This window comes from Ruditapes philippinarum, unplaced genomic scaffold (genome assembly GCF_026571515.1).
Source record: "Ruditapes philippinarum isolate M1 unplaced genomic scaffold, ASM2657151v2 ctg3267_1_1_1_1, whole genome shotgun sequence".
In the NCBI taxonomy this organism is placed as follows: domain Eukaryota; kingdom Metazoa; phylum Mollusca; class Bivalvia; order Venerida; family Veneridae; genus Ruditapes; species Ruditapes philippinarum.
Window position 1 is genome coordinate 155,780 of NW_026865054.1, and position 23,031 is coordinate 178,810.

Genomic DNA, 23,031 nt, shown 5'->3' on the forward strand with positions numbered 1-23,031 from the left:
TAGACTGTTATAATGGCGATTGACCAACAGTTGATACTGAAATATGTTTAGGATAAAATATAAATAGTCCTAAAATATTAAGACTACCCCAATCTTTTTAGAAAATTGAACAATACAAGTAAATTGCGATGGACATTTGCAGAAATTTCACTGAGCAGTGTGACCTTTTTGTTGTTCATGCAAAATGAATTATATAAATTGAAATATATTATTATATTATAATACATTATGACAACATGGAAACTTATTTTGACTTTCACATGTCCATTCGCTATAGACCCTTGGATGGGCATAATGTCAGTTGAATATGCTGAATTACAATGACCAAAAAGATTACCAATTACGTATAACCAAACTTAACATTTGCTTTGTTGTTGAGGGAGCAATGATATAAAACGTCAAAATGTTCCTTATTTTATTCATTTTTACGGGACAATAGAAAATTGAAAACATGACCATACATGGAGATAACTGCAAAAAAGAGAAAATCAGAATCCATAACGAAAGCCCAACACGACAAAATCTAAAGTGTTGCAGGCTCGGTTTGATTGAGCCTGTTCATGGATGGTACTGTCAAGTGCAAACTACCTCTACGACCCCTAGCACCGGCTGAAACAGAATTCAACAAGTTTTCAACAATTCAAACAAGTTTTAATAACTTAGTTATTTTGTTTTGAATGTTGGAAACTTAAATACCACAATTAAACACCTTACACATATAGGAATACCATTAAAATATTTTAAGTTTAATGCTAGATATGTATTGAAGCGTTTCTCTCTTTTGTGTTATCAGTATAGTTTTGTCACACTATAAAACAAGGTGGCATGATATGACTCTATATATTTTGCAGTGAATTTTCATAATTAAAGCGTGTGCTAAAAGTGTTAAAAATGCTAGACGGTTGCCAAAATATTGTGAGCATAGGTTTAGCGCTCTTAACATTATATTTATTTGTTCGCTGGGCCAACATCTTTGTAAAAAAGAAAAGGTATCCACCAGGACCTTGGGGATTTCCTATAGTTGGACATTTGCCATTGCTGGGAGGTGAATTGGAGAAAACATATTTACAGTGGTGGAAACAGTATGGCGAGGTTGTAAGTTTTCGGTTAGGAAGTTGGAAAGCTGTTATTGTAAATGGATACGATGCGGTGAAAGATGCAGCAGAAAGAAGCGACGATGTTTTCTCGGGAAGACCACCACTTTTATTCAACAAGGCTGTGACCGAGACATTTGGTGGATTAAAATTAATCAGTTTTGAAACATTCAGCCCGAAATTTCTCCATTTAAAGAAGATTGCCAGTAGAGCTTTGAAGAATTACATGCTCAACTGTGATTACCCTCACGAGGATTTATTTAGAGATGAAGCTATTAAATTGTCAAATAAACTCTTCATGCAAGGAAACAAGGAGCCCATGCAACTAGCATCTCATGTTGAACTGGCTGTTGAAAGTATGGTGTATCAAATGTTCTACGGAAAAGGAAAGGAAGAGGAAATAGAAGCAAACGTGCAGGAAGTCGTTGACGCAATGTCATACATAAACAAGTTTTTAAACGCAGATAATTCGGTAAATTTTATGCCCTGGTTGCTTTATCTAAAACAGGGGAAAATCGAAGAGTTTAAACAAGCTATATTGGCAACGGACAAGGTAACTAAGTTGAAAGCAGAGGAACGCATAGCTACTTTTGAGCAAGGTCAAGTAAGAGATATGGTAGATGCATTGTTGGCTTTTTCAAACGAAATGCCTGAAGAAGAAAACGCAGAATCCTTTCCAAGAGCATACCTCATTCATCAAAGAGTAGCTTTTCAAACTGCTATATTCGATCCTGTTTGTCGTACGATTCTTTTTATCATTCTGTATTTGACCAAATATCCAGAGGTACAGGAACGCGTTAACACAGAAGTAAGTGACGTCATTGGGAACGATAAAGCTGTTGGATATAAAGATCGGGACAATCTGCCGTATCTAAATGCTGTTATTCTTGAGGTGATGAGGATAACGAGCCTGGTTCCAACAGCATTACCACACAGTGCCCTTCATGACACGAAGTTTCGCGGATACGACATCGACAAGGATACCATGGTCTTCTTCAACTTGCATTCTGTTTCACACGATAAATTATTTTGGGGCGATCCGGAAAGTTTTCGACCAGAAAGACTTTTAAATGAACAAGGTCATGTCGACAAGGAGAAACGTTTTCGCATTCTGTATTTTGGTGCCGGAAGGCGTAGATGTATGGGTGAAATGATAGCAAAAATCCTTGTTTTCATCACGACTGCAACATTGATGCAACGCTGCTCCTTTAAAAAGGCGGAAGGTTGTGACCTGGACACCGAGCCTATCCGTGGCGCAGTTTATGGTCCAAAACCATTTAAGGTCATCGTTCAAAGCAAATAGATCAAAGGACTATATTTACTATATCTAATAAGGAATTAATTGGGTTTCTTTCAAAGTGGACTAATATCATATTTACACTTACTCACTTTTAAGCACCTAGAACATATAATAGTCATCATGATGATAATAGTGGCGAAGTGATTTCATCACACGTGGGTAAAATTGGACAATTTTCACAGAATATGAACTGTAACGAATGAATTGGTAAAAATCTATAAATTCCGGAAATATTTATGTTAATAAAACAAAAACCGCATTCGAAAGGGTTTTTTATTCCATATGTGGTCATTATATGTACTTAAAATATTTACATATTTAGACGTGACAGATCTGTTTATATTATTCTTACATTATCATTCGTTGTCAAAAATGTTTTTATCTTTCACAATTTTATATTTTTGTGCTTTTCCTTTTTCATTGATGTAAGGAACATCGTATGTTCATTTTCATTAATGAAGATTTCTGTTAAGAGAACGACTTCTCATGTTGATATTCATAAGCATGTTCTTCGTACGATGGTGATAAGGAGTCGATTATACTGTCCAAGCTAGGGATCATTTCTAACAAAAAATGCTATTGTTAGCGCCACCCACCCGAGTTAGTCAGGACAGGTCAACCACTCATCCCTGGAACATGTTTTGACTTCACCTTGACCTGCTATATGTCTTCCCGCGACGTTCAAACCTCTAGAGGGATTTCGGATTTGGAGAAGTCAAAATCGATGTGATAAATGTGGAGCATTACAAATAAATATATACTGAGGATTGTGTAAGATCTTCTATAGTATGACAATGGGCATTGCAAAACATTCATTTGGAGAGGATGATTGTGTAAAATATGCAGGTAAAACCAAGTTAAAGTCAATTGAGCTAGAACTAGTTAATTGCATTTTTTAATTTATCTATCGCGCAGGCACTTGGTTGTGGAGCTTCAAACACCTTAAAACCAAATCAATTGCATATTTACATCACACAAACTTATCGTATATTATATATCAATAAACCTAATACATTAATTTTGTATACACTGTTTTGGGAGAAAAAACAACAACCTGATACTTTAACGTCCTAGATTCTATACTTATAAACGTTGAAATATGAGTTTGTTTCTAACACATCGTAACCTGTAATCCGGTTTATTCGTTGTCGCATTACGGTTACCCATTCATGTGAATCTTTATGAATAACGTTAGCTATTTCATTTTTTTCGATAAGATACAGTGGTTGCCATGTTCCAAACGCGGTCCAGATTCTTCTACATGTTGGATGCGGAAGATATGGCTGTGATCTTGGGTCTGAAGGATTAAACCGAAATACAATTATAGAAGTTTACTTGTGAAGCTGCGGATCGAACTTCTTATGCCTGCGAAAAATAAAACTGCAGAACTTATTTAAGCCTTAAAGTTGCTAATGAGATATCTCCATTAGAAGTGCCCCGGATGTTTACTGAAGATTAGAAGTGATTTTTTATATAAATAGATAATCATCAAGCTATCAGCCGCCCCCCCCCCCCCTCCAAAAAAAAACCCCAAACATTTTCCGAATAGCTATGTTGAATAGCCTTTTAAGTATGTGAATTGTCTATATATGTGAGTATTTTCAGTTTTAATCTCCCAAGTACGATTCTGTTTATCATGTTAGTTCAGAGCTTAAAATTGAAAATAGAATGTATTGAGTGAGCTTCGATAACTACATCGCGTATATCCAGTAAAACAGGAATGTGCAAATAAGCATGCATTGTGCAAAGGTTACGTAGAATTGTGCTATTCTGTGTATATGTCCATATGTAATTGTGGCATTACGCTCAGGGCAACTCTTGACATCACGTCCACTTTATCAGAAAGGAGGCGATATTTTTAAAGCTAAACTCAAATTTCTCTTTGATGAATGATGAGTGTTCCAGTCTCTGCACACAGGGTCGTACTGAGGAACGTAGCTTGGTTCAATTTTTATGTGGAGGCTGTATTGTAGGTGATGTCAATTCATCATTCATTTCTAATGTCCCTCATAGCCTATAATGAGAGATATGTACATGAATATATAATGCCGGCATGGGAGAGGTTATTTATATTTGTCGTAACCGATTAATGAATCGTGTGAAATGTGCAATCATTTAAAACTTATATCAATGAATAACACATTTTCATTCACTTTCTTCGTTCCTGTACATTAAATAATTGTTTACTTTGACTATGAAACGGGCTATGATTACTGTCCAGACAATCATGACAATGTAACATTGGAATAGACCATATTACCGTATGAACTCGTCTGACTGGAAGGGAGCACGATATATTTACAGAAAACTAAGAAATACCAAATTCAAGCAAGAATAACATTTATATGATAGTTCAGATAATTATGAAGAATATATGGTATTATGAAGAATAACATTTGGAAATTTGTTACTGAACTTCGCTGATCACATGCCGTCTGCTAGGTGAAGTGAATCTCATCAAGAATCCACCATAAGATGATAGATACAACATAATTTTACCGTTTACAGAGTATGTAAAAAATATTCCATAAAATTAGCTTTATACCCTTTAACAGAATGTAGAAATTGATGGTGATTGATCAAACTGCTTCAATACTAATCAAACTTGGCTCAAATGTTGACTGGACCATTGCCTTTGTAACAACATGGCCAAAATTTGCTTGGCTATCAGGGGGGGGGGGGGCTATCACCCCCTCCAGGTACGTATATTAACCTAATAGCTGCTAACATATATACCTGCCCCCTCCAAACCCCCAAATAGAAGGGAGCACATCTACTGTCTGGCAACTCCTAATGTATCTTTTGGATAGGTGGCGGTGTCGAAAAAGTGGTCACTTTTTAAAGCAATATTTCATAAACAATAACAAGTGTTGGGCCTTAATAAGACATTTTCCCCCCATATGTGACAGCAAAGGGGGGGGGGGGTGTGAAATGGCGTTTAAAGGGGGTTAAATACGGAATTTATTATAATTTAAATTATAATCGATAAATGTGATTCGATTGTAGTACATAATTGGCAAATTATTTCATTTATCTTAACTTTATGATTATTCATTTATAATCAAATAATTTAGTTTGTTAATATTTCAGTAGAAATAAGGTTTTAGCTTCATTAATGGACACTCCTATAGGGAAACATAAAACATGCCACTTAAATTAAATTTATAATGACATTTGAGTTGCATTTAGGCGTGTTTAATATGCATGTGGATATATGTGACAATATAGTATGTCTTTATGTATATTTCCCTCTTGTAAAATTATGAAAGAACTGTATAATTTAGTGGTGTACAGTCTAAAACAAATTGCATAAATTGCATATAGGTTGAAAATATTATGACGCCGGTTTTATTTGATCATGTGACCAATCCAAGATGTCTACATCAACCTCATTCCAGAACAAAGTGAATGAATTAGAAAGGCGATTAAAAGCGGAAAATAAGTCCAGAGAGAGGGACAGAGTGCGCCCAACATGTGATCAAGTACCTAGGCGTACATTACCGCGTATGTCATTCTAAAATATACAAAAACGTATTTACATTTTTCTATGAAAATTTGGAACTGAAAACCAGAAGAAAAAAAAAAACAATATGAACAAACCAATTTAACAATGTTACATGCAATTTTACCTTTTGACATTGAGATATTTTTATCAAAATATGTTTCTGTTGTTAGTGAAAAAAAGATTATACGTCCATCAAGTTCAATGAAGTTTTAGAAATACATCTATTGGAAATTTGTAACCTCAAAAATTAAAAGTTCAGTGTTATTGTGGTAGCTATTTAGCACAGGCTCCTGGTGGGAGATGGGTTTGGACGGGTCAGACCAACTCCTCCAGCTTGAACCACCCCTATAATCAGTGAATAAAAACCTTTAAACTTTTTAACATGAAATGTCAAAATTAATGTGGCATCTGTCTTTATCATTTTAATTTGACTAATTTTTGTTTTTTGAGCGAGCTCGACAAGCTTGCCCGAAGGGCCTGCTCGCAAAGCGAGCTTTACGGTAACGCGAGTACCTGCTAAGTGATGGTTTTGAATACTTTCGTCCCAAGTACCGAATTTGACACATCGCAACCTTTCGAATTTAAAGATAACGATAAACACTGAAGAATTCTGACTGAAAACTGATGTGTAGACTGGTCATCCGCCTATGTCTATGGGAACCATAATTGGACAGGGAACCAGAATAACGGAAGCTGTGTATAAAATATCGAATGATAAAATGAAAATTGAAGGCGCCATTTTGTTTGAAAAATCTGATAAATAAAAACAATTTTTTGTCGAATTTTGTTGTGAAAATTATCTAGAATGAAAGAAAATGGTCTAACTAAGAAAATGAATCCAAACACCAATATCTTTTATTCAATCGTTAACGCTGTACAGACGTTTAAAGTATTGTTTACGTGACGTCACAATGTAGCGCCAAACAGCACGTGCGAAACAAGTACGCTATTTTAATGTCGCAAACGTTTTAAGTTTAACATTTATTTCACTTTAAATTATCTTTATTTCGCTTGAAAAATTATAGAGTGAAATAAAATAAACAAAGTTTTATCAGCGTTTTAAAACTCATTATTCATTTAACGACAGGGGCGGAGCCATATTTTACACAGTACGTGTAACGTCATACGCAATTGTCACTGCATTTGAATTAAATATGAGCGATTATTTCATACTATTTCACGTATGAGCTAGCTTTGAGGCTTTGCCTTTTTCATATTAACTATTTCCACAAAAATAAAAAATCCCATTTATTTTACCATCAGGTATCAAAAAACATAAAGATTGCAGACTGTAATATAAAATTAGGCATAGCCTATGAACGGGGAAGTCGATTAAAGTAATCTTTCATTTTTATTTTACATTTTTCGTTTTAAAAATGCCATTTGGTATTCTATACACTGCTTCCATTTATTCTGGTTCCCTGTCCTAATAAGATCCCCAATAGTAGTCCGCAGGGGACCAGTCTACACATCTGTTTTCAATAAGAATTTCTCGGCTTTTATCGTATATAGTAAGTTGCTATTGGCCATTATCGGAATACACCGCCATTTATCATTGTGTTACGGCGCCCAACAAGAAATGGTACTGAAAATTTCGCTGATAGATCTATATAGAAATCTATATTTTTTTCTTTTTAAATATACACATAATCATGTAGTCTATAGCCAGGCAAGCCAAAGCTTTGACTTCCCCGTATAAAAGCATTTTTAAGTGAATTATAAAGTATTTATTAAAATTTCTTCTTAAGTAACTGATTTGGGATCAAGATCAAGTTCAGCACCATCGTCAGGTCGAAGACGTCCAGGTGGCCTTGATTGTCAGCCACGTACCTCACACCTTCCAAGACAGCCAGATAGGTAACTAGAAATATTATGTTTAAAAAGATTAAGAAATCTGAGCTTTTTTACCTTGTACACATTTTAATTTAAGTACTAAGTAGGTTATTTAGTGGTTAACGCCTGTGCATTTCTTTGTCTCCAATTCTTTACCTATACTCTGCCTCAATTTTCTGAGTATATTTTTTTTGTTTTAATTTTTATGTTTAAAATTCAGCAATTTTTTTCCTCGTGTAAGTGGCACTGAATAACATACACATTCACAATCACAATCTGTCTTACAATTTTTACAATTCTGAGAAAATTAACAGTCTACATTTATTTAAAGCTTACAATTTCGTCCTTTTTCCTGATTTATTCTTATAACAGTGATTAATATCTCAATTTGCCATTATGTTATTGTATTGATTAAAATTCAAATGTTAAATTCCTGCTGATATTCAAACTGAAAGTTGAATTGCTTTAAGTTTGATTCACATTTTAATTATGCCCCCACTTGAAGAAGAGGGGGTATATTTCTTTGCACTTGTCGGTCTGTCCGTCCGTCGGTCCGTAGACCAAATGGTTTCCGAGTGATAACTAAAGAACCCTTAGGCCTAGGAACTTCAAACTTGATATGGTGATTGGTCATGATCAGTAGATGACCCCTATTGATTTTGGGGTCAAGGGGTCAAAGGTCAAGGTCACATTGACCTTGTAACCAAAAACGGTTTCCGATCAATAACTAAAGAACCCTTAGGCCTAGGAACTTCAAACTTGGTATGGTGATTGGTCATGATCAGTAGATGACCCCTATTGATTTTGGGGTCAAGGGGTCAAAGGTCAAGGTCACATTGACCTTGTAACCAAAAACGGTTTCCGATCAATAACTAAAGAACCCTTAGGCCTAGGAACTTCAAACTTGGTATGGTGATTGGTCATGATCAGTAAATGACCCCTATTGATTTTTGGGTCAAGGGGTCAAAGGTCAAGGTCACATTGACCTTGTAAGCAAAAACGGTTTCCGATCAATAACTAAAGAACCCTTAGGCCTAGGAACTTCAAATTTGGTATGGTGATTGGTCATGATCAGTAGATGACCCCTATTGATTTTGGGGTCAAGGAGTCAAAGGTCAAGGTCACATTGACCTTGTAAGCAAAAACGGTTTTCGATCAATAACTATAGAACCCTTAGGCCTAGGAACTTCAAACTTGGTATGGTGATTGGTCATGATCAGTAGATGACCCCTATTGATTTAGGGGTCAAAGGTCAAGGTCAAATTGACCCTTTAAGCAAAAAGGGTTTGCGATCAATAACTAAAGAACCCTTAGGCCTAGGAACTTCAAACTTGGTATGATGATTGGTCATGATCAGTAGATGAACCCCTATTGATTTTGGGGTCAAGGGATCAAAGGTCAAGGTCACATTGACCTTGTAAGCAAAAACGGTTTCCGATCAATAACTAAAGAACCTTAGGCCTAGGAACTTCAGACTTGGTATGGTGATTGGTCATGATCAGTAGATGACCCCTATTGATTTTTGGGGTCAAGGGGTCAAAGGTAAAGGTCACATTGACCTTGTAGGTAAAAACGATTTCCGATCAATAACTTAAAGAACCTTAGGGCGTAGGAATTCAAACTTGGTATGGTGATTGGTCATGACCAGCAAATGACCACTATTGATTTTGGGGTCAAGGGGTCAAAGGTCAAGGTCACATGACCCTGTAGGTAAAAACGGTTTCCGATCAATTAACTAAAAACGCTTAGGCCTAGGAACTTCAAACTTTGTATGATGATTGGTCGTGACCAGCAGATGACCCCTATTGAGTTTTGGGTTAAGGGTTCAAAGGTCAAGGTCACATTGACCTTGTAAGTAAAAACAGTTTCTGATCAATAACTAAAGAATGCTTAGGCCTAGGAACTTCAAACTTGGTAAGGTGATTGGTCATGACCAGCAGATGACCCCTATTGATTTTTGGTCAAGGGGTCAAAGGTCAAGGTCACATTGACCTTGTAGGTAAAAACGGTTTCCGATCAATAACTAGAGAACCCTTAGGCCTAGGAACTTCAAACTTGGTATGATGATTGGTCATGACCAGCAGATGACTCATATTGATTTTGGGGTCAAGGGGTCAAAGGTCAAGGTCACATTGACCTTGTAGGAAAAAACGGTTTCCAATCAATAACTAAAGAACGCTTAGGCCTAGAAACTTCATACTTGGTATGATGATTGGTCATTGCCAGCAGATGACCTATTGATTTTGGGGTCAAGGGGTCAACAACTTGGCTGTCATTAATGAGGCCTACATGATTCATAAAATTTATGCATATATTATTTGGTAAGATTTGTAATAACTTAAATTGCTGCTGCGCACACAACCTATAGGGTCACAATAATTATTACCTTGTGACTAGTCATGACCAGTAGATACTAGATAACCCTTATTAATTGTTTGTTCACTGGGTCAGAAGTCAAGCATAATAACCTGATCACATGACTTATTGACTTTTGACAGGGGGCATACATGTTATACAAACATATCTTGTTACATTTTATTTTGGTAAATGCTCAAAAGAGCAAAAACAGGGCTCACGCTGTCGGTCGCCATAGTCGCCATTTGCGATTATTTTATAAGATTGGCGATTATTTTTGCATTTTGGCTACAAAATCTGGCGATTATTTTTTACTTCCAACAGTGATTATATAAGGTGTAAAAATCGATAATGAATGCAGTAGACCCAATTAACACCAGCGGTGCATTTAATTGAGTGTCAACTTTTTACCGGTCACGTGCTGCTACTATATTGCCCGAGGTGATAAAATACATGAGAGATGTATAATTGTATAAGTACTTTAAAGATATTGTCCAGCATTTATTATAGCCATCAAATATCCGTCAATTAGCCACAAAAATCGTTTTAAAATTGATAAACTGGATATTGACTTACCCAAAATTTACCGTGAATTGCAGTAATTGCAAATTTTGATTTTTTTTTGTTTTAAGCTACTTAACTAAATCGCCAGTGGAAAACAATGGTAAAATATTTAAAAAGTATAAACTTCCAAACAACTATTTGCACAACAACCAAAATTGTGAATATTTCTTCAGAAAACAGGAAAAAATCTGATTGTCACATATTTTCGCGACACCGATAATTTTGATATTTATTTAAAGGTGAAATAAGCTATGTTCTGTTTAAAAATCTTTACTACTATGGCAGAAAATTTGTATAACATTGGTGATGATGATATTTTTCAGTAAATTATTCAGAAAAAGGCTGCATTCTGTGAATGAGTTTGCAAACTTGTGTTATTTCTATAGGCTAATATGACCTAAATCTACTCCAGTTCTGTGTGAAATGTGGAAATTGACAGTGGTTATAGCTGACAAAATTTGATTAGAACAAACAAAAAAAGTTGTCTGATAACAGCATTATGTAAAGTTATAATGAATCTGTAATATAATTGTTGTACAGTAATTATACTAATTATAATGTTTTTATTTTGTTCTACGTGTATAATAACAATTAAAGTTGTGGTTCTATTTAAAAAAAGGTAGTTATCAATATACACAAATGTGTCAGTTTATTTGAAAATCCTTACAAAACTGAAAAAGTTTTATATGTAATGTTTATTTAATCAACTGCTTATGTTGTTAATCGCTAATTCGTGAATAGTCAGCTGAACTTTTGGCTATTATTATTTGAAGTTGAAAATATTGGCTATTATTTTATTTGAGCCAGTGTGAGCCCTGCTCAAAAGAGCAAAAATATATGCTAAACCAGTTCTTTCAATTTTACAAAACCCTAGCTGATTTGTGTGCAGTATTTTTGATAATTATACAATTTGGGCCATCCTTAAAAAAATGTTTGTTTGCAGTAACGCGACCGACTCATAAAATTTGCCCCCACTCAAAAGTTTTTTTCATGGTCTGGGTAAAAAAATATTTTTTTTGAATCAGAAAATTATGCCTTGTGCTTTGTTTTTGTTCTTTTAAAGGTTAATAGAAGAAATAAAATGTAGGTATTATTTAATTAGAATTCATTTATCAATTTATTAATTGTTACCAGATTATCAAAGCATAAATTGTCCAGCATTTTGAAATTCCATGTTTATTTGGGAGTTCAATAAAAAAAAAAAAAAAAAAAAAAAAAAAAAAATTGACCTACCTACCCACCTTGAAAATTCTGGGTCGGGTTACTGCAAACAAACATTTTTTTAAGGATGGCCTTGTGAACAAAGATTTTTTGAATGGATTTAAATTTGTCTTACAGTCATATGGTTACCAAATACAGAAAGACATTTGTCATCAAACTGGTCAAGTTTTTAGAACGTGTTCTAATCAAGTTGTACATTGCATTACAATGCAAACAAATCTGATATAAAATACAAGGTTTACATGATAATTATATGGTAACAGAAGAAAAATATGTAAATATAAAAGGAATGAGTTTACTTTTAAACAGTATGTCATTGGTTTGTTTTTTCAGTCATGAGATAGAACAAAAGTACACTGAGATTATGAAACAGACTGGTATTCTGACATTAAATGGTCAGGTAAGTTGTTAAAACCCGAGTGTCAAAACTTAAACCGATCTTCTACTTTTTATACTTTTGAATGAATATATCTATGGTTTACTCAGGTGCTTATTTTTGTCTTAGTTAAAATGTTAAAAAAGGGCTCCTTCAAGTTCAAATATGCCTCTATCAAAGAAGTTGTGAAGTCATTTTATACCAGATCCTGTTTTTTTTTTGGTTCATAGTAATACACACATAGTGCTGAGGCATTATTATGCTCCCCGAAAAATTTCGGGGAAGCATATAGTCGGCGCCTTGTCCGTCTGTCTGTCCGTCTGTCCGTCCGTTGTCTTGTCCGGAGCATAACTTGAAAACCCCTGGAGATAATTTGTTGAAACTTCATACAGTGGTAGAGGGCATCGAGGGGGAGTGCAGTGTCAAAGAACCATAACTTTTTTTTGCCCTGTTTTTGAATTATCTCCCCTTATAGAAAAATCTTGTCCGGGGCATAACTCTAAAAGTATAAGAGATATCAACATGAAACTTTGTAGGTGAATAGATCTCAATGGGTTGATGTGCAGTGCATAAGAACAATAACTCTTTTTGTCCTAATTTTGGAGTTATTGCCCTTTGTTAATTTTAATACTTTGAACTTTGTCCGGAACATAACTTGAAAACCCTTGGAGAAAATTTGTTGAAACTTCATACAGTGGTAGAGGGCATTGAGGGGGAGTGCAGTGTCAAAGAACCATAACACTCTATTTTGCCTGGTTTTTGAATTATCTCCCCTTATGAAAAATCTTGTCCGGGCATAACTCACTAAAAAGCTATATGGCATAGAGATATTCAACATGAAACTTTGTAGGTGAATAGATCTCAATGCGTAGATGTGCAGTGCATAAGAACAATAACTCTTTTGTCCTAATTTTGGAGTTATTGGTTGCCCTCTTTGTTAATTTTAATACTTTGAGAACTTGAACTTTGTCCGGAGCATAACTTGTAAAACCCTTGGAGATAATTTGTTGAAACTTCATACAGTGGTAGAGGGTATCGAGGGGGGAGTGCAGTGTCAAAGAAAACCATAACTCTATTTTGGGCCTGGTTTTTGAATTATCTCCGCCTTATAGAAAAAATCTTGTCCGGGAGATAACTCTAAAACTATAAGAGATATTTTCAACATGAAAACATTGTAGGTAGATAGATCTCATTGAGTAGAGGTGCAGTGCAAAGAACCATAACTCTGTTAAGCCTTATTTTTGAATAATCTCAACCCTTTTAGAAAAATCTTGTCCAGGGACAAGCTGTAAAACTATAAGAGATTATCAACATGAAACTTTGTAGGTAGATAAATCTCAATGGGTAGATGTGCAGTGCACAAGAATCATAACTCTACCTTGTCTAATTCTGGAGTTATTGCTCTTTGTTTTTTTTTACTTTTTGAATTGTCTCCAGGACATAAACTACGGAAATCATAAGAGATATCATCAAGAAAACTTTGTAGGTTGATAGATTAATTAGAAGTGCAGTTGCAAAGAACTGTAAAACTCTGCCTTGCCTAATTTTGGAATTATTGCACTTTGAACTTTTTTTCCACAGACATAAACTCTGAAAACTACAAGAGGTGTACTTTCTGTGTCCAAAACCTATTCGGGGAGCATCACCCGGCTCAAACCGGGCTCTTGTTCATTTAATTTCAATATTGAGGTAATAGGTTAGCTGTATTTAAATATAATTATTAACCGTTACTACACTGTATATATCTTAAAGGATTTGACCATGTTTCTGCTTTGAGTGATCCATTTATCATTTAGTGTTTTTTTTTTTAAGGAAAATTTCAAATTATTTGTACTGACTTTATAGAAAACAATGCAGACCATGATCAGATACCACAGGTTTGCAAGCTGATCTCAATTTAAACTAGTCAAATAGGTAAATTTGTTGCCACCAGCAACCTAAGAGTTAAAAATAGATACATTCGTTTCCATTTTTAGAAAGTTCCTACAGATATATTCGATTTTGAACCTCTTGCGTGAACAGGACCATGGTACTTTTAGCGTGGACAAGGTGTCAGATTGAGGCAACAAAAAAGCAGGGGTGAATGTGGATGTAAAAAAGGTTAAAAATTACCAAATTATCAATTACGAAAAAAGGTATTTAATATTAATCTTAAACAAGGAACTTGTTTTCCAGAACGACTTGCTTTAAGGGGTTTGAGTGGCACTTCAAATTGCTAAGTCAAACCCAATAACTCAAAGAAAAGTAGATAAGGGCCCTCAGTCCTTTCTTCCTTGAAAACAGATAAATAGTTACCACGAGGACTAGTAAGGGGGAACTTGTTGCATTGGTTTACTTGAAAGCTTTATTTCTTACTTCCCTTTCAGCAATGTAATCCCATATGTATTTGGAAAAAGTCTTATTTAGTTTAATAATTGTCCGAAGTAAAAACACCCCTTTTTGTCATTCAAAGTATTTTATGTTAAACATCAAGGTATTAAAGTGCCTTTGTATCTGAGGTCTGAACTGAAATATATTCCTTGACAATTCAGGGTTTTTTCTAAAAAAAAAGAAAAAGGCTGAAATTGGGAAAAATTATATGGCATTTTGAAAATTTAAAGACGTGACAGTTTAAAAAGTTCACAGTCTACCTTTTACTTTTAAGTTTTATTCATTTGATGTGTTCATGATTAACTTCTTTTTTAAAACAAGTCAAAACTTTTCAAATTTTTCTCAGTGCAACAATTTTTCTGGCTGCTGTAGGGAAAATTTTATGATATTTGGGATAGAAAGAAGTTGCATAGGCCCCCCAGTAGTATTCCGGTTGTGTGCAAGCATTGATTTTTCATAATATAAATCTGTGAAGAAAATAACTTAATTATAATCTACAAATTATATTGCTGTATAAATAATTGATGTTCTATTTTTTCTTCCTAGCAAATGAGAAGATCTGGTAATAAAGAGGAGAATAAAAGAATAATAATGGATCTGGATGTTGTGTTAAAATCTCATGATTGTCCGTATATAGTACAATGTATAGGAACGTTCATAACTCCTGTAAGTTTTTACGTTTTTGATTGTTATCCTTTGACCTCCTGAATTTGTGTAATGGATTAACCCTGCTTTTGAATTTAGAACAGTCCATTTTGAACCATAGGTTAAGAGGATTTCAATGTCAAAACAACAAACTTATGCTACCAACAGTATAGAGCCTGGTCAGACTGCACAGATATGCAAGCCGCCCTGGCTCTATACTGGTGGCAAAGGCCAAGTACACATGGACTTACAGTTCCAGCGGCAAATTAAGGATGAATTACTCTAAATTATTCTGGTGTGTATGCAATTATGTGAGGTTTCATTTGCTATTTAGATATGGATAGAAATGTAGCCTTTTAAATTGTTGATATTAATTCCCCATCATTTGTATTCTAATTTCTTAGATGATCTCTACCTTGGTAAAATAGCATGGATAGGGATTTAGTTAGGGTTGACAGGTACAATTAACTTTATACATTTTAGATAATAAGCAATTTCAGGCATTGAAAAATATTTTCAGAGTCACCCTGCTGGACAAGTAGCTTCTAAATGCAATGTTCAGGCAACATTTCTCGGTTCGTCCTGCATCAAATTCTCTTAAATTCTACTCGTAATTACTAGCAGACAAGTGGATTTTTCTATCTCTGAATGTACTGTTGTAATAGATATTGGACCATAGCAATGGATAAGATCTTGAGTATTTCAGGTTATAATAAACAATGTACTTAATGTACATGATAAATTTTAAGTTTTGTCAATAAATTTTTGTTGTTGTTTTTTTTTAATTAAATATATTATTCTGTTTTTTATAAGTTTGCCAGTAATAATGATGATTTTTTTCTTGTTGCAGAGTGAAGTATGGATATGTATGGAGTTAATGTCTACGTGTTTAGATAAATTATTGAAAAAAACTCGAAGACCCATTCCAGAAAAAATTCTTGGCAAGATGGCTGTAGCCGTAAGTGTTTCCCGTAATTGTTTCATCCCAGTTTTTTATACAAAGTTTTTTTTTAAATTTTCATTTTTAGCTCGACTTTTCTAAAAGAATAAGTAGAGCTATACTAGTCAGCTGAGCGTCGGGGTCGGCATAACCACTTACGTTAAAGTTTTTGACATTTGGCTTTGAAACTTTGCACACTTGTTCACCATTATTAACCCAACCTGTAGACAGGAGGAGGTATTTCTAATCGAATTTTGACAGAATAATGCCCCTTTTTCAACTTATAATTTATGTTAAAGTTTGCATACCACCTCGGGTATTTTCATAATTCATTGACATGGTTTAAACAAGTTGAAATTTTATACACTTCTTTGTGAGCATATTAGGACTCTCTCCAAGGCCTATAACATGGATTTGTAAAAAAAAATTAGCCATTTTGTGAACTTAAAAACTTTTACATTATCAAGGCTCCTTTACTATCAAGCTCTTAGAATAGTCGAGCGTGCTTTCCTACCGACAGCTCATGTTATGTATTGCAAAATAGAAGTATAAAAGCAACCAGATTATCAATCAATCCATCCTATTTCACTCCATCCTATCCACTTTATCACATTTACATATCATTTTTTATATGGCCTTCAGATATCTTAGATATTTGGTATGAAGATACATTGCATGGACCACTTCTTATACATGTGCATGTGTAGGTTTTAAGGTTGATTGATATACATAGCTGTAGATAAATAAAGATTTTGTTATATTCCTAGATACATAAAGCATTCTTGTATTGACAAATATGATACATGTACATTTTAACAGTTATATACTTTAATGAAAATTTACTTTAATGAGATCTTACCCTTAATTTTGTTCAAATTTGAAATGATTTGAAGGCCTTAAGAGTCATATTGTATGTTATTAAGGCTAAAAGGACTAAGAAAGGGGAAGGAACATTTCTTACATTGAAATAAACTTAAGTTGTTGTTGATACATTCCAGATGGTCAAGGCACTACATTACCTCAAAGAAAATCACGGTGTTATTCACAGAGGTAAGAAAGTTTGAATAAATAGTTGAAGTTTTAAGTAACTTTTTCATAATACAAGTAATTTAACTACTACCCTGTTGAAATTTTCTAAAATGGTCTTTACCATTATCAATTTAGAGGAAATGTAAATGCCAAAAGTAAAGAACCTTGTCAGACTGCATGGATAAGCCAATTGGCATGGCTTTATACCGATGTCAAAGGCAAATCACCTTTGGTGCCAGCAGGAATCTAAGAAATTTATAAAAATAACCTTCAAAATGGTGAAAAGGGGAGGTAATTATCTTATTCTAATACTGGAGGCAAAGGCCAATCACTTTTTGGTGGTAGCTTAGAAAAAGAATTATCCTCAAAATGGTGACAAGGGGAGGTAATTATCTAAATAAATGTTAAATACATGTTATGTGAATAGCCTCTTTCTTTTTCTTTGAGCTTGTGACTTTGTAAATGAAGGAAAATAATAAGTGAGATAAGTAAGAATCTATTCTTCTATTGTATTTCAGATGTAAAACCTTCAAATATTCTATTAGACGAGAAAGGAACAGTTAAATTATGTGATTTTGGTATATCAGGAAGATTGGTGGATTCTAAAGCAAAAACTAGAAGTGCAGGCTGTGCCGCGTATATGGCAGTAAGTATAGCTTAAAACTTTATTGACTTTTGAAGGGGGTTAGAATATATATATATTCAAGTTTTTGTTTATTCATGGACATTTTGCAATTTTTTTGGCAAAATATACCTGAATTTTATGTCACTGACACCAGTTTTCTACGGCTTTTATAATATAATGAATTAGACCTTTTACTACTTTCAATAAATGAAAAAGACCCCCCCCCCCTCTCCCCAGCCCCCTCAAACACAGACACACACACACACACACACTAAAAAAAGATCCAGTTATGATATTTAATGAGTTTTGCTATTCATCTTCCAAAACTGACTCAATTTTATTGTATCGCCTTGAAAAGGCTACATAAAGGGGTTAATTTTGTTGGCTGTGTCGTTGTCAGCGTCAGTTTCAGCTTACAGAAAATTGTAGCGCACTGTCGTACCAACAGTTCTTGTTGCTCTTTGATACCAAATCAATTTACATCGGACAGTTCCAAATTTAAGTAATGCAATTCAAGCAGGTGTGAGGATTTAGGTTAAATACATTATACATGTATATAATTATTTGAAACTTGTTTAAGATTTTCCATATTTTAAAGTAAACTATTTTTATATCAACAGCCAGAAAGAATAGACCCACCAGATCCCACCCGACCCGATTACGATATCAGGGCTGATGTATGGAGCTTAGGAATATCTCTAGTAAGTTTTGGTTCTCTTAAAACTAGTTTTTCTTAGCAAGCAACTCACTTAGTAGCTCACTTGTACATTATACAAATTCTTAGCAATTTTCTTTGATGTACAGAGACTAAGATCTTGCACTAAAATCACAGTTGTTTTACTTGATGCACAAATTAATTTTTATACCTAACAATACTTAATTTACCTGTTGTTAATATGGATATTAGTGATGGACATATGAGCCACACCATGACAAAACCAACATAGTGCGTTTGCGACCAGCATGGATCCAGACCAGCCTGCGCATCCACGCAGTCTGATCAGGATCCATGCTGTTCGATATCAGTTTCTCTACTTGTAATAGAGTTTGTAAGCAAACAGCATGGATCCTGATAAGACTGCGCGGATGTGCAGGCTGGTCTGGATCCATGCTGGTAGCAAACGCACTATGTTGTTTTTGTCATGGCGCGGCTCATATATAATTGCTGTTCTGAGCAAGTGTTTTAATACAGTCAAGAAATTAGGAATTTTCTTTTATTCAGTAAAATTGTTAATAGATGGAAATTTCTCTTTTCTCCAGGTTGAATTGGCAACAGGGGAGTTTCCGTACAAAAATTGTAAAACCGATTTTGAAGTTTTAACAAAAGTTTTACAAGAAGACCCGCCATTGTTACCTTCTGGTCAACATTTCTCCATGGACTTTTGCTCATTTGTCAAGGACTGGTACGTATACAAAACAACATTAACCCTTAATTTCTATAATGGATCTGTCCTGCTTTGAATTTGGAACAGTCCATTCAAAGTTCGAGGGATTTCAATATATCTAAATACAAAAATTAAGCTGCCAACAGTATAGAGCCTGGTCAGATTGTTCTGGCTCTATACTGGTGGCAAATGCTGCCAGCAGATTAAGGGTTCATGTATATTGTAAATGTTATTAACCACAATCTATTATGACAAGCAGGACCTTCCATGGTTAGGTTTGCTGACCACAAATAAGTGGTTGGGGAACATAAAATAAACAAAGTTTACCATTTGAACAAAAAAAATTTCTTACATCTTTTCTTAACCTTCTACATTTTGTTATTGTTTAATTGTTCAGGATTGATTTTTTATATCCGGTTATGAAATTTGTCATCTTTCATCACTAACAAGAGGTTGAGTGCCATATGTAAGTGTCCTTTACCTGGCTATGTAGCTATTCCAAATATTACTGACTTAAACAAAAAACTCTAGATATTAAAACTTGTAAAAAAAAGTATATTTCTCAAGTCAAGCACTCAAGAAGTTTCCATAAAGATATACATGTACAAATTTTCTTGTTTATATTTTAGCCTCACTAAAGATTACAGACGAAGACCAAAGTATAGGAAATTAATAGTGAGTTATACTGTTACATACATAATTAAAAATAAACACATAATTGAAGAAGAAAAAAATATGATTCATAGACATTTCATTAAATTGAAACAAATAAATCTTACTGTTAGTCTTGTAGAATATGCAGTTTAAAGTGACATTATGCTTATTTTTTCACTGTCAAGTTGAGTTTAATTAGAAAGATATTTTAATATTTTAGCTACTGTAATGGTAATTGACCAATAATTAGTCCTCTACCGGTGTACCGGAGGGGATTTTAGGTTAACCGTCCTTCCGTCAGTCCATCCGTCCGTCTGATATATGGATAGATGGCAGAATGGAGATTATGCACGTCTTTTTTTTTTTCTTCCTATGTTGAAAATTCTGGTTGCTATCTGAAAATATGGCAAATTTTACACATAAACTGGATCCAGTGATAACGCAAAAAGTACTGGAATTTATTTTTATGAAACTTGAAATATGGGTAGATGGCAGTCTGGAAATTATGCACATCTTTTTCTTTTCGTCCTATGTTGAAAGTTCTGGTTGCTATGACAACAAATAGACTGAAACAATGGCAAATTTGACACATAAACTTGATCTAGTGAGACTGCAGAAAGTACTGAAAATATTTTTATGAAACTTGAAATATGGGTAGATGGCAGTATGGAGATTATGCATGTCTTTTTCTTTTCTTCCTATTTTGAAAACAAAATGGTTGCCATGGCAACAAATAGGCTTAAAACATGGCAAATAAAACAATTTTTGTAATTAGTAAAAAAATGATGAAAATTTTCAGACTTGAAATATGGATAGATGGCAGTATGGAAATTATACACATCATTTTAATCTTGACTATACTAGGGAGTATATTGAAAGCTGTCATACTTAACAAACGTTAGCAACCTCGTCAAGATTTCTGATTCTAGTTTTTAGGCTTTTTCACTATAGTTCTTTATTTCTTAAGGTATTTATTTCAAACTTCAAACATAAGTTTCTGGTCATCAACCACATCAAATGTGACAAGGTTTCAACTCTAGCACAAAAATTATCAGAATTGCCTCCCTTGAACTTACATGAAAAAAATGTTGTTTTGTAATAACTTCTTTATTTCTTAATGTATCTTCTTCAAACTTCATATATATGTTTCTTATTATCACTCAAATCATTTGTGAGAAGGTTCAATACTCTAGCAAGACTATTTCCAGAATTATGTCCCCCTTGAACTTAGATTTATTTCAAGAAATTGGTATATTTTACTCCAACTTCTTCATTACTTCATTTACTTCAAACTCCCACATCATAATAATATGACAAGGTTTATAAAACTAGCATCCTTATTTCCAGAATTATCTCATCCTTTAACTTTGAATTTTTCTTATTCATTCTTTAAACTTTTACTTCAAATTCAAAATAAACATTCATTATAAACAGCTTCATTACTAATTGTTCTTTGTTACACTCACATCATGTATGACATCTTGGATCTTTATTTCAAGAGTTAAACTTATCTCCTCTTTATGAATTTGCTTTTAAAAATGTTATATTTTGGTAACAGGGATGTTTAAAAAATTAACTTTAGAGTGTCCTTCAGTCTGTCTGTTCATAAAAACTGTTTCCTTTGATCACTTTTAAAGAAGTTTTCCAACAAATTTTCTTAAAAAAGAGAAAAATTGAAACATTGAAACATTAATGTTGCTGGGGTTCTAACCGGTAGGGGACTTATGGACTGCTTGCAATACTATGATAATTGCTTGTTGATAATGGAAAATGTGTATGATACAAAGAATTTAGCATTACAGGTACATTTGTAACGATAAAACAATATCTATAAAAAATCTGTTTGCCACTGAATATGTTTTCATAGAAAAATACATAATTGAACACAATTAAGGCAAAATGTCACTTGTATGAACATAATGTCACTTTAAAAAGATATAATGGTATGTTTTGTAGGAACACCCATTTATAAAGAGATACGAGACATTAGACGTTGACGTGGCCACATGGTTTTCAGACGTGTCAGTACATATAGATCCTCATACAGGTGTTTGAAGGTAAAACATTTAATGATTTTCATATATTTTATTTATATGAGCCGCGTCACGACAAAACATAGTGCGGTTCCGCGCAGTCTGATCAGGATCCATGCTGTTCGCTTACCAACCCTATTACAAGTAGAGAAACTGATAGCAAACAGCATGGATCCTTATCAGACTGCGTGTATGTGCAGGCTGGTCTGGATCCATGCTGGTCGCAAACGCACTATGTTGATTTTGTCGTGATGCGGCTCATATACATTTTCTGTATATATAGGTGTAACATAAGCAAGTTTGGCACTATGGACAATTCCTGAAACTGAGTTTATTGCTGATATTTTGGAAATTTTAACCGAATTACTTCATAAAATAAATTACATAAATGTACAAAAGCTACATGTAACACTTATCCTATTTATAGTTCTCAGAACATGCTTGTATAACAATTAGAATTATGTTTTGTTAGTGATTTCATAAAATGGCAATCTGCTTAAAATAAAGTTGCCTTTTAAGGTGTCAATATTTACTTATACAAATTTATTTTAGCTTATTGAAACACTCTGAAACCCATTCCTGGAATCAACCAGTACTAAGCAATGAATGTAAAGTTTCGCGCTCAAGGAAACAACAGCTTGTCCCTGACAGGGTTTGAACCCACGCGGTCAGCAGTACTTAGATTACTCGCCCGATGCATTAATCACTGGATCACGCCACCAATAGTTACTTAGATTGCTTTATGAATAAGATTTAATTTCCTGCAAATCATAGTTAATTAAACAAAACCTATTTTTGAAAGTCTCCGTTTGTTTTACATTTCAGAATATTTTGTTACATAGAGGCGGAATCTCATTTATTTGATGCAGCAGGCCTCTGCACTCGAGCATAGAATTCATCTTCGTAACAGGGGCATGTAACTGCGTGCATTCATTTTGTTTTGAGAAGCGGAAGTCATAGATTAATCAAACAGATGAACTGGACTCCACACCACACAAAGATGTGTAGTCAAACCTTGTTGTTGTGGAATGATTGGCTTTTAAGATCTTATGACTAGTATTTGAGATTGTGTATACATGTATTTGTGCTGTTTGAGGTCATA

The 23,031-nt window shown here is 34.1% G+C and overlaps 2 protein-coding genes across 2 annotated transcripts; both read left to right on the top strand.

Moving 5' to 3' along the window:
• Positions 1-884: 884 nt before the first annotated feature.
• LOC132727684 (cytochrome P450 1A2-like) lies at positions 885-2,526 on the top strand. Its single transcript, XM_060713252.1, has one exon. The coding sequence runs from the start codon at positions 892-894 to the stop codon at positions 2,395-2,397; it is 1,506 nt and encodes a 501-aa protein (XP_060569235.1). The 5' UTR covers positions 885-891; the 3' UTR covers positions 2,398-2,526.
• Positions 2,527-5,730: 3,204 nt separating this feature from the next.
• Positions 5,731-23,031, top strand: LOC132727676 (dual specificity mitogen-activated protein kinase kinase 7-like). Its single transcript, XM_060713244.1, is given in 13 exon segments — positions 5,731-5,898; positions 7,648-7,756; positions 12,206-12,272; positions 14,225-14,324; positions 15,145-15,284; positions 16,114-16,221; positions 17,202-17,253; positions 17,751-17,878; positions 18,478-18,558; positions 19,118-19,260; positions 19,872-19,917; positions 21,853-21,953; positions 22,755-23,031. Coding segments are annotated over 12 exon segments (1,203 nt in total). The 5' UTR covers positions 5,731-5,768; the 3' UTR covers positions 21,952-21,953; positions 22,755-23,031.

Excerpts from the sequence above, each read along its gene's own strand:
- LOC132727684 (XM_060713252.1), top strand. The coding sequence starts at position 892 with ATGCTAGACGGTTGCCAAAATATTGTGAGCATAGGTTTAGCGCTCTTA.